The 14,854-nt window shown below is 39.0% G+C and overlaps 1 protein-coding gene across 1 annotated transcript in view; it reads right to left on the reverse strand.

The window, feature by feature from the left end:
- Positions 1-3,617: 3,617 nt before the first annotated feature.
- Positions 3,618-14,854, reverse strand: part of RLF (RLF zinc finger) — a 77,459-nt gene continuing 66,222 nt past the window's right edge. The window contains exons 7-8 of the mRNA XM_059043757.2: positions 13,402-13,543; positions 3,618-8,505 (exon numbers count right to left, since the gene is read on the reverse strand). Coding sequence (XP_058899740.1) covers positions 3,856-8,505; positions 13,402-13,543 — 4,792 coding nt within the window. The 3' untranslated portion in view covers positions 3,618-3,855. The remainder of the gene's footprint in view (positions 8,506-13,401; positions 13,544-14,854) is intronic.

The following is a 14,854-nucleotide window of genomic DNA, read 5'->3' on the forward strand; positions in this document are numbered from 1 at the left end:
CCAAATGCAGGCTGTCACAGACTATATTTCTGCAAGTGTAGACACAGCAGGCCTGCTAGCACAGTGGGCCACTCTTTGCAGACTCAGCTGTACATAATAGGAGGCTGTGTCCTGAATCAGGAGTATAAAGCTGCGAGGCCTCACAGTCTACCATGGGGGTGAAGAGGGGACCAAGCAACCTTTCTGACTTTCAGAAGTTTCTTTCCAAAAGAAAAACTGACTTTTTCATAGGTCACACGATATTCACAGAAACAAGAGTTTCTCCTTTCCACCTCTTTCTCAAATGAGTAACTGTCAACACTGGACATATGACTGGAGTTGAATCTGCATGACCTGGCTTTTACCTATGCTTCAAACTTTATTTCCCACTACTCACTTTCACAAAAAATACAGCTTAATTACAGAACTGTGGTATTTTTGGTACTTTAAATACCACCTGCCACTTTCCATCTTTCTTCCTTCACATTAAGTTCCCCTCCCTGATATTTTTCCAGTCAGATGAGATAGGAAACTGGGCTCCACCTCTTCCTAGCTTTTATCAGCTAGGCAAGACACTTCATCCCTCTCTTAAGTTTTTATCTGTCAAATAAGAATACTAACAGTACTGACTTCATGGAGTTATGAAAATTCAACAAGATAATTTTATGTAAAGTGCTAAAAAAAAGTGTAATTATCCTGCATTCTCACAGCACTTCCCACTTCGTATTCTGGGCCACTGCTTCTAGAACTTTTCTGTGCCTATGAATCACTTGGAGATCTTACTGAAATGCAGATTTTGGACCAGGAGGTCTGGACTTGACATTCTACATTTTGAACAAGCTCCTAGGTGATGCCCAGGCTGCTGATCCACGACCACACTTTGATTAAAATGTTTAAGCTACCCCAGCGCTCACATTAAAGCTCCATGATAGCAGATCCTGTAACGAATCTGCTTTGTTATTTTTATCTCCCAAAACATCTGGAATTATCTTTAAATATTTGGCTAATGACTAACTCTGTTCTCCAGTGACTGTCCTTCACAGTGTAGGTCAAAAGTAGGTAACCTGGGACCGAGAGGATAGGTTAGGGATGAAATCCCTAGGAAGGCTAATCAAAACCTTTCTTCTCCATCATTCCCCACTTGCTCTCTTTCACACATGTGCTCATGAACATGGGGAAACATGGAAGCAAGAGAATTCTGGGTAAAATTCAAGAATCAAAGTGTCTGGCATTCTCAACTTCCACCTATCATTTTAGGGGGCACAAACTCAGTGCTTCCAGGTCTGTGTCAGGGGTTGGGGACAAACCCCAAAGAGACATCAAGTAAAAATGACAGTACTAAAAACTTCAAAAATAACCCTCTGATCTTCTGTATTATCATATAATCACACATGCTGGTTTTTAACAGAACATTGTCTTCAATAAAGATCAAACGAAGCAAGCCGCTACAACTGGAACAGAAAATGATCTTAGGGTCATCTTAAAGCAAACTTTCAGTTGGGTTCTGAAAATTAGGGTTTGGTTCCAACTGCAAATGGACTCACTTGTTCCTTCCAGGAGGTAGGAGTTAGAGGTGGCTGAATGGATGTAGTTGAGTCTATTTTATTTTGGCCGAACTGGGCGGCATGCGGGCTCTTAGTTCCCTGACAAGGGATTGAAACTGCCCCCTGCAGTGGGAGTGCAGAGCCCTACCCACTGAATGACCAGGGAATTACCCTTTATTTTTATTATTTATTTATTTAAAAATTTATTTTATTTTTGGCTGCGTTGAGTCTTTGTTGCTGCGTGCAGGCTTTCTCTAGTTGCAGCGAGCTGAGGCTACTCTTCATTGCGGTGGCTTCTCGTTGCAGAGCACGGGCTCCAGGTGTGTGGGCTTCAGTAGTTGTGGTGCATGGGCTCAGTAGTTGTGGCTCGTGGGCTCTAGGGCGCAGGCTCTGTAGTTGTGGCTCACTGGCTTAGTTGCTCCGCGGCATGTGGGATCTTCCTGGACCAGGGCTCGAACCCGTGTCCCCTGAACTGGCAGGCGGATTCTTAACCACTGTGCCACCAGGGAAGCCCTCCCCTTTATTTTTAAGTTTTTACATTTTTTTTTTAGCTGGATATAGTTGAGTCTTAAACAAATTAGCAGCTTTCTCTTGGTCTGATCTAAAAATCTCTAGCATTAGGAATTTAAAAAATGAGGCCACTGGTTATTTCTCATGTTCAGATCACAGATAAGGACCTTTCAAAATGATCACCTACACCTCCTCACTTCATAAGTGAGGAAACTGAAGCCCACAGAAGAAATTAGCCAAAGATCCCAAAGGAGTCAGTAGTGACCTCAACTCTAAGATGTTCCACTCTGTCACTTTTTCTTTCAACAGAATCTTGCTTGAGAATCCTGTTACCTACTAGGATCTGAGCCAAGAAATGACTTGGGCTTGGGGGGTGCTTTAGACTCTTAGGGTGAGGAGGTGGCAGAATGAAATCCCTGAAGAGCTGATAAAACAAGGTTTAAGGGTCAGAGAAAATATCTTAAAATCTTAACCAGAGGCATAAGAAAGGGATATTAGGAGTATGAGCCGTTTCATTGCTAGCTAATGAAAGTGACTGAAAACTTTAAAAGGAACAGAGAATAAAGCTGCTGTATTTATAAGAATACATTCCATCCTCTTCCCCCAAATCCATTTCTTCCTTTTGTAGTCCCACCTCAATTGGTTGCATCACTACTGAACCTTAAGTTTTCCTCAAAACATTTTCTTCACCCTCCAACATCCAATAATCCTCTTGAATTTTTCAATTTCATCTACTCACCCCTCTGCTGCAGTTGTCAGTACAGACTCTCACCAAGTTTGCCTCAATTACTTCAATAGTCTTAATATCTACTGTTTCCATTCTCAGCCCCTCAAATCACACTTATTTCAAGTGATCTATAGATTATTAATATGAATGTTTTGTTTAAAATTCTTCAAAGGCTCTCAGCTGCCTATGGACTCAAGTCCAGTCCTTAGTGTTCATGATTTGGTTCCTGCCTATCTCTACTGTAATCTCATCCGCTCCAGTGCTCCCCTTTTACTGCTAGCCTATCAAATTATTTGTAGTTGCCTGGAAACATGACTTTACATCTCTGAATTTGCTGTGCCCTTCATATTATGTTCGGCATACGTTCTCCTTTCTACCTGGACAACTCCCGGACATCTTCTTCTGGGAGCTATCTTGACTCCCAGAGCTAAGTATTCTATCTCGGAATTTTCTTTCCACAAAAATTTTAAGACAATAGTCATTCAAAAGGAAGCTTGATCTGAATGGTTTGGTTAATAAGAAACAAAAAACTACTGGGGTAAAATATAAGTGCACATTCCAGAAAATATAAGTGCAATTCCAATTGATGTGTGGCATGAAAACTCATTATGACTAAAAAAATGGGTGAAAAATTGTAATTTATTGAAACTCAACTCAAAAAATATAAGATGCTGTAGTGTACAATATATTACACAGAGCACCCTCAGGTGCACATTCAAGTCAAGTAAGAACATATCCCTTTCCCTAGCCCTCCCACCCTGGGATCTTAGTATTTGTTCCATATACAATCATGCACACTTAATTTGAAAAAGGAAGCCCCAATATATTTTGATGTATTAATTAGCACCAAACAAGAATACAGTTCCATTTGTTTTTAATAAACAAACAAACAAACAAAAACCCCAATCAATAAACCAACTGGAGAGCTAATGGACTCAGCCAATACTGCTGACATAGATATTATACATTCATGTAAATACACAGCCTACTCTACCCTAAACAATGGTGTGGCTGGTTCTCAGCCTTTGTTCGAGTTGGCAATTGTCCCCATGTTGCAGTGTTGGAGCCAGTCTGTTTCTAAAACAAAATTGCTATTTAGGAACTTCCTACACAAAGCTCATCTGTCTTTTTTGTTGGAAACAACTCTAAAATTGGTGTGGAAAACTTAGATCTTTCAAGGACAACCACTGGCCGAAGATAATGAAGCTGTTTTAAGGCAAGTTCTCCACAGTCTGTTAATGCTTTGTCCAATACGACCCTCAGGTTTTCCAAGGGAGGAACTGTTGTCGTCTCAGCTACTATTAAAGGTGGGATTGCAGTCAGGTTCTCATGAATTGCAGAGTCACTGGAAGAATGAGGTATGTCAACTTCAGGGTCATTGTCATTCACCATATTATTTGCCATAACACTCCCTGTTAAGTCATTACTGGGTTGTGAAGAATTACTTAATGTTAAGTGCTCTGAAGGCTCCCAATCATCAAAATCATCTTCTTTCTCTTCACTTTCCTGAATAAATTTCAGAAATGAAGATTCAAATCCCATAGGTTTGTAAGTCTTCAAATCAAATGACCTGGGATGTGGATGCTTCCTAAAATTCTCTTTTGGGACATGGGTTGAATTTTTTACAGTGTTTTCTTGCCCTGAACTTTGCTGCCCAGTTTCTGAGTCTTTGATCCTTGGTAAAGGCAGCTGGAAACTTGTGAAATAAGTCCCACTTTCAGTCCCATCAGGATTAGGTATGGAATTTTCTATTTTACAAGGAGGAGGCTGAACTGTATTACATTGTTCCAAAGAAGTGGTTTCTGAACTATGGTTACATTTCAAAGTTCCTCTGTAGAGCAGAGTATCTGCATCAAAACCTGGGTTGCTTTCTGTACATCCTTTCTGACCTCCATCCCTTTCACCTGGATAAAGGGAATCGGCGGTCTGGACAGGTATGCTACTGTCACCTGGGGAATGGCTGTGCTTTGTGAGCTCTGATTCACAGCTTCTATCTTCTTCTTTCTTTATACAGGGCTCTGCTTCAGAAGGGGGCTCCTCCTTAATTTTGGTACCGTACTTAACACAAACGACAAGATTTTCCATCTGTTGCTCTAAATAGGCACTACTCATCTGATGGGTACGTTTGTAATGCCTCACTATGCTGCTCTCCAACTTCACCACAGATAAGCATCCCTGAACCATGCAAGGGTACTGCGTGTGCTCAGAATGCTCCACACACATATGGAGGGCTTCAGCTCTTGTTTTAAAACTAATCGGAGCTTTCTTTTCTTTGATTAAGCCACATTTTTTAGCCTTAGCATTAAACGATCTCCTGGTAGTCTGATGTTCATGCCCCTGAGTGTGAGTTGTTTGACACACCTTTTCACTCCGTAGTAGCCTTTCATTTGCTACTTTCTGGCTTCTAAACAGATCATCATAATAGTCCTTATGTCGATAATATACATGTTGAGAATAATTACTGCGATGGGTAAAAATCTGGCCACAGCCATTAAGATCACAATGAATTTCATAATCTGAATGTATTTCTCCTTCAATATTATGCTGTTCCATCAAGTGGTGCTTCAACTTGCTGAATGTATAAAAAACAGCAGGGCACTGAGGCTGGTTACAGGAAAACCTGGCCGCTGACTCAGCTTCAGAAAGCACTTTCGGCTCTTCAATGTGGTCTAGGTTATGAGAGTCACTACAGTGCTTAGCAAGGGCTTTGGAACACAGGAAACGTTTGTTACATTCCTTATATTTGCAAGCAAATATCTTTTTGCATTTGACAAGTTCCCTTTTGGTTCTCGCTTTGTCTTTCTCTAAACATAACTGCTCTTTGTTGTATTGATGTACAGTCCTGTAATGGCGAATCAAGCCTTTTAGATTGGTGAATGAGGAGTTGCAAGTTTTATGGATACAATGGAATGGTTTGTGGTATTTATTCAAAATATAGCAGAGATTTCCTTTAGCAACAGTTCTCCTGCTACCTCTCCCCTCTCTTCCTTCTCCTTCTTCTCTATGGCTACCTATTGGTGATGAAATATCAGATGTTTTACTTTCTGTTTCTTCGCAGGATGACTCCAAATCTGTTTCTGAACTGCATTCATCTTTTTTAGAATGACAGTGTGGCTTCTCAGAGTTACTGTTGGGATCACTTCCAAGTTCCACGGAACAACCACCTTTCAACCTGTCTACAGAGCATGGGCCTTCATGATCACATTTTTCATTATCTAATAGTTTTTGAGTTACTCTGTCACTGCCAATTTGATGTTTATTTTTATAATGAATCCTAAGGTGTGTTTTTCTCGTAAATGACCTTTGGCAGATATGACACTGGAATGGGGAATACCGATGTTGAAACATGGTTAGCTGAAGGACTTTTTCTTTTGAATAATTATGTTTTTTAAGATAATGCATTAACAAAGCCTCTCTGGTCACAAATTCATATTTGCATCCTTGAAGCTCACAGAAAAAAGGCTTGGCTGCCAGCTGTGCCAGGTACTGACTTGGCATATTTTCATCTTGATTCTGAAAATTAAGGTCTGAGATTGTAGGTGACACCGCTTGAAGAGACTTAGCACCACTGGATGGGTACCCCTGCAATGACCCTGAGAAAGAGCCATGTGTTATTGAGTTTTTCAAGCTTAAATGCTTCAAGCGTAACAGAAGTTCCAACATGGTATCCTCTGTACACGGCCTTTTAGAAGCACAAATGGAGGCTTCTGAGGAATAACCCTGATGTTCTCGTTTACATTTAGTATGAATATTGTGATCTAGACCTTCATCTGGGGAGTCGCTGTTTGTATCTGAGCTAGGTTTAGGTTCTGTATCAAACTTTTCAGTTGTTGGATTATGTTCATTACCCAAACAGGGAAAGAGATCTTTTGTCTTTACCTTTTTGGGTTTGAAATGGTATGGATGAACCTTCCTTAGATGCTTCTGCATGCCTCTTGCGTTTTTGTACGTGGAACCACAGCCATCAAAACCACAGGTAAACTTAGTCCCATCAAAACAAACTGCCACATTGGAACATTTTTCTTTTAAACCAGAGGGCACAAAGACTTTCTCGTGAGACAATAATATATCCTGCATGGTTTCAGAGTGATCCAGTGTGTCAATTAACTCTTCATTCATGGAAGCTGAAGAGCTATGACTTAACTGATCACTAGAATTACTGTCACTGTTTTCTTTCAGATTTTCTGCAGTTTCTATTTGAGAACTAGCTGATCCTGCACAGAAAAGAAGATCCTCTGGTAAATGTGATTTATCAGTTTGGTCAAGTAGATGGGGCTGATCAATACAATCTTGCTTTTCACCTACTGCAGGCTCAAGTTTCACCGATTTCTTCACATCTCCATTTGAACTTTCAACATTATGCATTGAGAGGTGATTCTGGTATTCAATTTTGGAATAATAGAACTTTTTACAGCCAACGAAGTTGCATGTGTAAGATGCATCCCTAAAGTGTTGTGCTTCATGGTGGTAAAGCTGTCCCAAGTCACTGAAAACAATATTACAGCCATTTAATTCACATTTATAACGCAGATCATCATGTTTTTGTTTATGGTTAAGCAGTTCATTCACTGATCCAAACCTAGCATAGCAATCTATAGATACACACATATAAGGCTGAGGACCACAATGCACTTGTTCATGCTCTCGCAGGTGAAAAGCAGACATGAAATGTCGTCGACAGTAAGTACACTTCTCTCTTCTATTTTTCATATCCAAGTAGTGCTTGGCATTTTCATCATTATTTTGGTGTTCAGCTTTAAGATGCACACTTAAGTATTTAAACTGCTTAAACACACGGGAACAGTCTGTGCCAGGACATGGGTACAAATCTCTGTCTTGCAGGTGGCAATCTTCTAATTTGCTGAATGTGACATATTCATGTGACTCTCCTTTGGCTTGTTCATTCAATGACTGACCTTGCTCCAGGGTTGCAGAAGGGCTCTTGGGACAAACTCCCTTTTGAGAGCCTTTCAACAGTAATTTCTTTCTAGAGCGGTCCCTTCTGCTTGGTGGCATTTTAACATGTTCCATCACATGAGGAACAAATATTTCTTTTCTCTTGAATTTTTTAATACAAACCGGACAGGTGTAAACTCCATCTTCCATATGCATCTTAGAATGATGAAGAATCCTGGCCTCTATACATTCCCGCTTACATAACAAACAGAAAAATTTATACTGAAGCCATCTCTGGTATCTTTCAGAAGAACCAATGGGTTTTTTGTCTCTTTTCTCCTTATGCTGATCTGTCAAATCTCTTCTTCTATATTGTTTATCTTCTTTGCTTTCCTCATAATCACTAAGAAATGACTCTAAAACATCTGTGTCATTAATAGACAGTTCATAGCCACTTAGGTCATCATCAGAATCTGAGGCTTCTTGTCCTAGAAGTTGATGGCAGTGTCGTTTTAAAGTTTTCCAGTCCCAAAATTCAGGATCAAAAGGCCAGTGGGCTTTTAAAGCTAGTAAAAGCTCACATCGGAGAGAATTTGGAACTGGTGCATTTTCTTCATCAAATTTTTGATCTGGTTGGGAATACAGTTCTTCCAACATATTAAATCCATCCAAACTGGGTTCAATTAAGAATTCTGTAAGCTGACAGGCTCGTCTAACTTCTAAATCTTCTGGTAAAAGACAAGCAATTGTTTTACAAACTGAGGCCTTCATTTCCTCATCCTCACTTGATCTGAGTTGAAGAGCTCTGACACATAGTAAAATCGACACCCCAAGACCAGCATCTTGTGCCTGTTAAGAAAAATAGGGAAGAAAAGGTTTTTTTTTTCCCAGTTTGGAAACATTACATAACTTTCACTGATAAGATACACACACACACACACACACACACACACACTTACTTCTTAAAACTTAAAGTTCTTAAATCTTTCTTCCTGCAAGTTACATTTAGATCCTCCTTCTTTCAACATGCAAAGGACTCGATTAGATGTTACAACTATGAACAACAACAATGTACATTTACAGAGTGTCCAACTTTATAAGGCACTGCATATTAAAGCAGTCCTTAACCCTCAAGGAATTTATCTGTGTGCCAAATGTATAAAGGCACATAAATTCAAAGGAGCTCAGGATAAATAAGGTCATTGAAGGATTCGAAAGAATTGTCTCAAGCTGGGCAGGAAGGATAGTGCTAAAATAAATGGGTGCAAGAAGAAACACATGTATAAAAGTGAGTCTAAGACTGAATTCAATTTTAAAAACTCATATGTCTATGTCATGAACTGGGTGTTTTCAAAACCTCAAGGCTTAGGATAAATGATCCTTTCCATTTCCTCCTAAAAGAATTAATACTCTATAGTTACAGGTGTACTGAAATCTCAGTATCCCATGGAAAAACAACAGAAAATTTCTCTATAGCAGCAGGTTCTCAGAAATCAGTCAAAAATCACAAAAAAGGGCTTCCCTGGTGGCGCAGTGGTTGAGAATCTGCCTGCCGATGCAAGGGACACGGGTTCGTGCCCCGGTCCGGGAAGATCCCACATGCCGCGGAGCGGCTGGGCCCGTGAGCCATGGCCGCTGAGCCTGCGCGTCCGGAGCCTGTGCTCCGCATCGGGAGAGGCCACAACAGTGAAAGGCCCGCATACCACACAAAAAAAAAAAAAAATCACAAAAAAGATCTCGTCATATATGATAAAAGGCAAGTGCATTTAAGATGATTCTTTCATGTGAGAGGCTGAAAGGGTGCTTGAAAATAATATAAACCAAGAAAAGCAGGATCTTATGGCAGAGTGGCTTAAAATATGGTACTTAAGAGCACAGAATTTTGAGTATGACTTTGACTGACTTTGAACCCCAGCTTCACAACGAGACGTTTTTAACTCCTCTAAGCCTCAGTTTTCTCATCTGTACAATGATAATTATAGTGGCAGTACTGGATTTTCCTCCTAATGTTGTTATAAAAATGAAATAAGGTAACACAAAATGAGTATTACAATGTTGGCACATAGTAAATATTCAACAGAACCCCATGTAAAATATTTGAGGATAAATTCCACTGTTCAAACATCAATTTGCTAAGCAATTATTCTCGTTGGGCACCATTCTAAATGCTGAGAACACAAAGAAATAATTGCCATCAATTTACAGACTCCTTACTACATCCTAGGCACTATTCTAAATAAACTTTTTGCATACATCATCCTCATTTTATAGACGAAGAAACCAAGGCTCAGAAAATTAGTTGCCCAATGTCACCAGCTAGTGAGCAGAGGAGCAAGAATTTAAACTTAAAGCATCTTTTCCCAGCGTCTGAGTCTTAACCACTTTACACTCTATACCAACTCCAAAGTTAACTGACTTGGCTATATCCCATGTGCCCTTGATACAATATGCCAAGGCACTTCCTTCAGCTTCCTGGTTTAAAACCTATCAAATTATTCATATCTATCAGCTTCTTCAAAATTCAGCTCCACATTCCATATCCTAATTCTAATTTATTCATCGCTCCTTTAACAAGTAACTTCTTGGTATATCTGTTCAGAATGTATAATGGTAGTTATTTTTTTTTTGAAAAGTGTTCTTAATGATTTCACAAATTTTACCATTTCAACTAGATTAGGCTGTTTAAGAAATAACAGACATTCTTTGCTGTTCATCTCAGTCTTCAAAAGGGGTTAAGTAACTTGTTGAGAACCTATGATTTTAAAACTTAACAGACTTTCTCCAAGTTCCCTGTGCTCTTACAAATGATAACCTTACATCACATTATGCCATTTGTCAAGATACCCATGGTCTAGATCCTTACAAGTCACGCATCTCTAATTTTCAGCTTCTTTATTACTAAAGAGAAGGGATTAAATTAAACAAAGTCATGTTTTGCAAAACAGTACTACTTACATGTTCCACCAAAAAGGGCCCTAAGGCCAAATAAACTGGCTTCAAGATTAACCCTCTTCTTATGCCTTCTACTTCAAATATAAGCACATCCACATCCTTTCTTCTGTCATACTATTTTTGAAGTCTTGAGAGAGACCTTGGATTCTCTAAAGTCATCCCTTCCAATATGACTTTCTCAAGTCACAGAATCAAAATTTAACAACTCTGAGCACTTTTAATTGATCATTTGGTTTAAGCTCTTTGTTTATAGAAAACTGAAGCCCAGAAAATAAGGAGGTTCTATTACAAGGCCCTCCTTCCGCAAGAGACCCAACGCCCACAAAAGCTTTTCAGCATCATTAACCTTTTCCTTCCCAAGGGCTATGTGACTGGTTGCTAGTTATGCTAATATCATTTCACCTCTTCTTTTACAAAAACAGAACACCTGGTTTTATCTGGTTACAAAGTCACCTGGAATAATCAAATAATCAACATATCTCCTAGCTCTCCCCTGCAGCTAGATGTAACCGTGTGTGTGTGTGTGTGTGTGTGTGTGTGTGTGTGTGTGTGTGTGTGTGTGTGTTGGAAGGAGTGGGGGAAAAGGTGTGTCGTAGTGTGGTTTGCTCTCCACTCCACTTCTCGCTATCTGGAATGGAGACATTATAGCTGGGATTGGAATATGAGATGGAAGCTAAGTGTTAACAGCAGATAAAAGGAACCTGGGTTTCTGATATGTGGAGCCATGAGAGCAACCCTGGCCTGTCTACCTGGGTTATCTACCTGTATAGGAGAGGGAGAAACTTCTATCTTCTTTATACCACTATCACTGTGGGATATCTACCATTCACAGTAGAACTAGATCCCAACTGATACAGGTTAGATCACCTCTCTTTTAAAAAGCTAGAGGTAAGTCTCTCAATTTGAAAATAATTCCACATTCACTCCCCTTCCACCTACCAGTCCATATCTTTCCTACCCTTTAGGACAAATATAAACAAGGATTACAGTGGAAAATGTCCTAGACTGAGATGAAAAAGAAATGCGTTCTGGTTATACAAATGGATAGCAAATTCCTTGGTCTGTGTCAGAAGCCCACCTTCCCAAATCCTCTAGCAGCTTTCCCATTTTTTGTGGTTCCTTGAGGTAAATAGAAATCTAAGATGACCCCCAATGACCTTCACTTTTGTATAATCTCCTTGCTTTGAGTATAAGCAGAACCTATAAATATCATTCCTATAATTATGTTACGTTACATGGCAAAAGGGACTTTGGAGATGTAATTAAAGCCTCAAATCCACTGATCTTAAGACAAGTGGATTACCTAGACCTGACCTAATCACTCAAGTCCTTTAAATCTAGATCTGGAAGTCAGAGGTAGAGGAGGCCAGATTTGAAGAATTCCTAGTGCCTTTGCTGGATTGAAAATGAAGGCATGGCATGAGGGTGGCTTCTAGGAGCTGAAAACAGACCGTGGCTGACAGCCAGCAAGAAAATGAGGACTTCAGCCCTACAACTGAAAGAAAATGAATTCTGTCAACAATAAAAATGAGCTTAGAAGTGGATTTTCCACAGAGCCTCCAGATGAAAACTCAGCCTGGCCAACACCTCAATTTCAGCCTTGTGATACTGAGCAGTGAACCGTGCCACACTGTGCTGGACTTCTGCCCTACAAAACTGTGAGCTAATAAATGGGTGTTAGCTGAAGTGCTAAGTTGTGGTAATCTGTTATGCAGCAACAGAAAACTCATACTTCCCTTAAAGATTGGAAAAAAAAAAACCAGAACACAACTTTTTAAAGGCCAGTTGTACCACTAATTTTTTTTAAACAAGGCAAGTTCTGTAATTACTTGAACATGTTCTCTATGAGATAGGAGACACAACTTCATTTGCAGTGATTAGAAATAATTATCACCTAGCTTATCTGACCATGAATTTGCTTCTGACAACTTTTACCTTTTTCCTATCTTCACTGGAGAAGACTAGACACATGTATTTCAAATAAAGTATAGGATATGGAAGGTTACATTAAAGGAGATGGGAGGTATCAAAGGTAAAACTGTGCCTTGACTTTAGTATAAACAATCCCTGGATGTTGTCAAAGATGTAACCCATAAAACATACACATAAACCATTATAGATATGGGTATATAGAGATCTCAGCCATGAGTAGGTATTAAAAACAAAACAGAAACAGAACATAGCATAAGAATCATCTCAAATCTCCAGGCTGGCAGTCTTAGCATACATTTATGGGGCTGAACTAAAAAAACAAGGCACTTCATTTCATTTTAGGAAATATTTATTTCTTTAAGAAAAACAAAAAATGAAAAAAACATAACTTGTTTCCTAATTTGCACAGAAGTTTATAATTTGTGTACAGTCGATTCTGGAACTGTTCTGTTACTCCAAAACCTAGAGAATCTATCACTCCATCCTCAAGGAGCTGAAAAATACAATTTTACTTTCTTTATTTATAATTATTATGTTAATCTGCAAACAAACATGCCCGTATAAAATATAGAACACTGTTCTGGGAAAAAGGAGATATAGGGTGGTTGAGGTGACAACCAAGAAACATAATCTTTCCCTCCTCCAGTGGTCTGTCAAGTCAATCACTATATCCCATGAAAAAAAATTGTAGATTCCTAGGAAGCAAGTCTGTAGAAACAGCTAGATATGTCCCATTCCATAACCTTATTAAACCCCATTAATTCTCATTTTCCCTTATTTAAAAGAAGTTGCCTGAGAAGTTATCTCCCCACTCATTTCTTCCCTCCACAACAATCAGCATAAAAAGCATAAATTACTCACTTCAGTTTGTATAACTCTAATCAGGCAAAATAAATGCTGCTGTGTTTTAGCTATGACACCAAACTGACGACAGCGCTCCAAAAAAGTGTCTACAGAAGGATCGATTCTTCTTTGCAGTTTACTCCAAAAGAGAGTCAATTCCCTATAAAAAGAAAGATTACAGTAAAACATTTAAAGCAACTGGTATTTGCTACCCCAATTTTTTGGTTTGTGAAAAAATGGTGACATTAAATAAAAACTAGAAGAAAAAAACTGTCTATATTCTGCTTCCTCTCAAACTAGTAAAATTATTAAGAAGAATCCTCCTTTAAAGTTCCCCCACTTCTTTCTTCTTTGTACCTGGGCAAAAATAAAAACAACAAAAGACTACTTCCTTTATGCTGACATTTTCAAAGACTTACTTAGATCCCATCTTGTTCCAAAAGGTTTTACCCCTTACATTGGTAATTATACTGACTGAATTAAGCCCTGTCCTAGTGGGCAAGGACCATCAGACATCAATACGCTGCCAACAAAGTGTATGCAACTATGAAATATTCAAATGGTATAGTACTTTACCACGTTAATCTCATGGGCCCTTTCCATCTCTAAAATGTCATGATGCTACTTAGGCCTGTATCTTGGAATGATAATATCTTAAATATTACTAATAAAATTATTAAAATGGCATTCTTGGAAATGGCTAAAATACAAGAATCCCACAAATACTCATTATGAAAACAAAGAAAAGCTTGAAAAGAATAAGTTAAATAAAGGTACTGAATGGGCTAAGAGAAAACTCTAAAGGAAAAGCACTAGAAACTCAACAAATGCCCAGAACAGAAATGCTGATGTTAATGTGAAATGTGAATTCAAGGAAAGTTCCTTAGCAAAACAGAAGAGAATGTTATCACTTTAAAAAACGTGACTCTGGGGACTTCCCTGGTGGGGCAGTGGTTAAGAATCCACCTGCCAAAAAAAAAAAAAAAAGAATCCACCTGCCAATGAAGGGGACACGGGTTCGAACCCTGGTCTGGGAAGATCCCACATGCCACGGAGCAACCAAGCTTGTGCACAACAACTACTAAAGCCTGCACGCCTACAGCCCATGCTCTGCAACAAGAGAAGCCACCGCAACAAGAAGCCCGCGAACTGCAGCCAAGAGTAGCCCCCGCTCGCTGCAACTAGAGAAATTCCTTGCGCAGCAATGAAGACCCAACGCAACCAAAAATAAAATAAATATATTTAAAATATTTTTTAAAGTGACTCTTTTCTCTACAACCTTAATGGATACTGTGTATTTGTTAAATGATTTCCATTAAAAAATATTATTTTCACGAGCCAGTTTTAGAACACTAATATCCTATAATTGCTATTAACACAGACTATTCCAGGGAACGATACAAATCCAAAGCTTAAGAAATGAATACACCTCTTTTTATAATAGATTTAAAAACAAACATGTTTAACAGAA

Source organism: Kogia breviceps, chromosome 1 (assembly GCF_026419965.1).
Source record: "Kogia breviceps isolate mKogBre1 chromosome 1, mKogBre1 haplotype 1, whole genome shotgun sequence".
Classification (NCBI taxonomy): Eukaryota; Metazoa; Chordata; class Mammalia; order Artiodactyla; family Physeteridae; genus Kogia; species Kogia breviceps.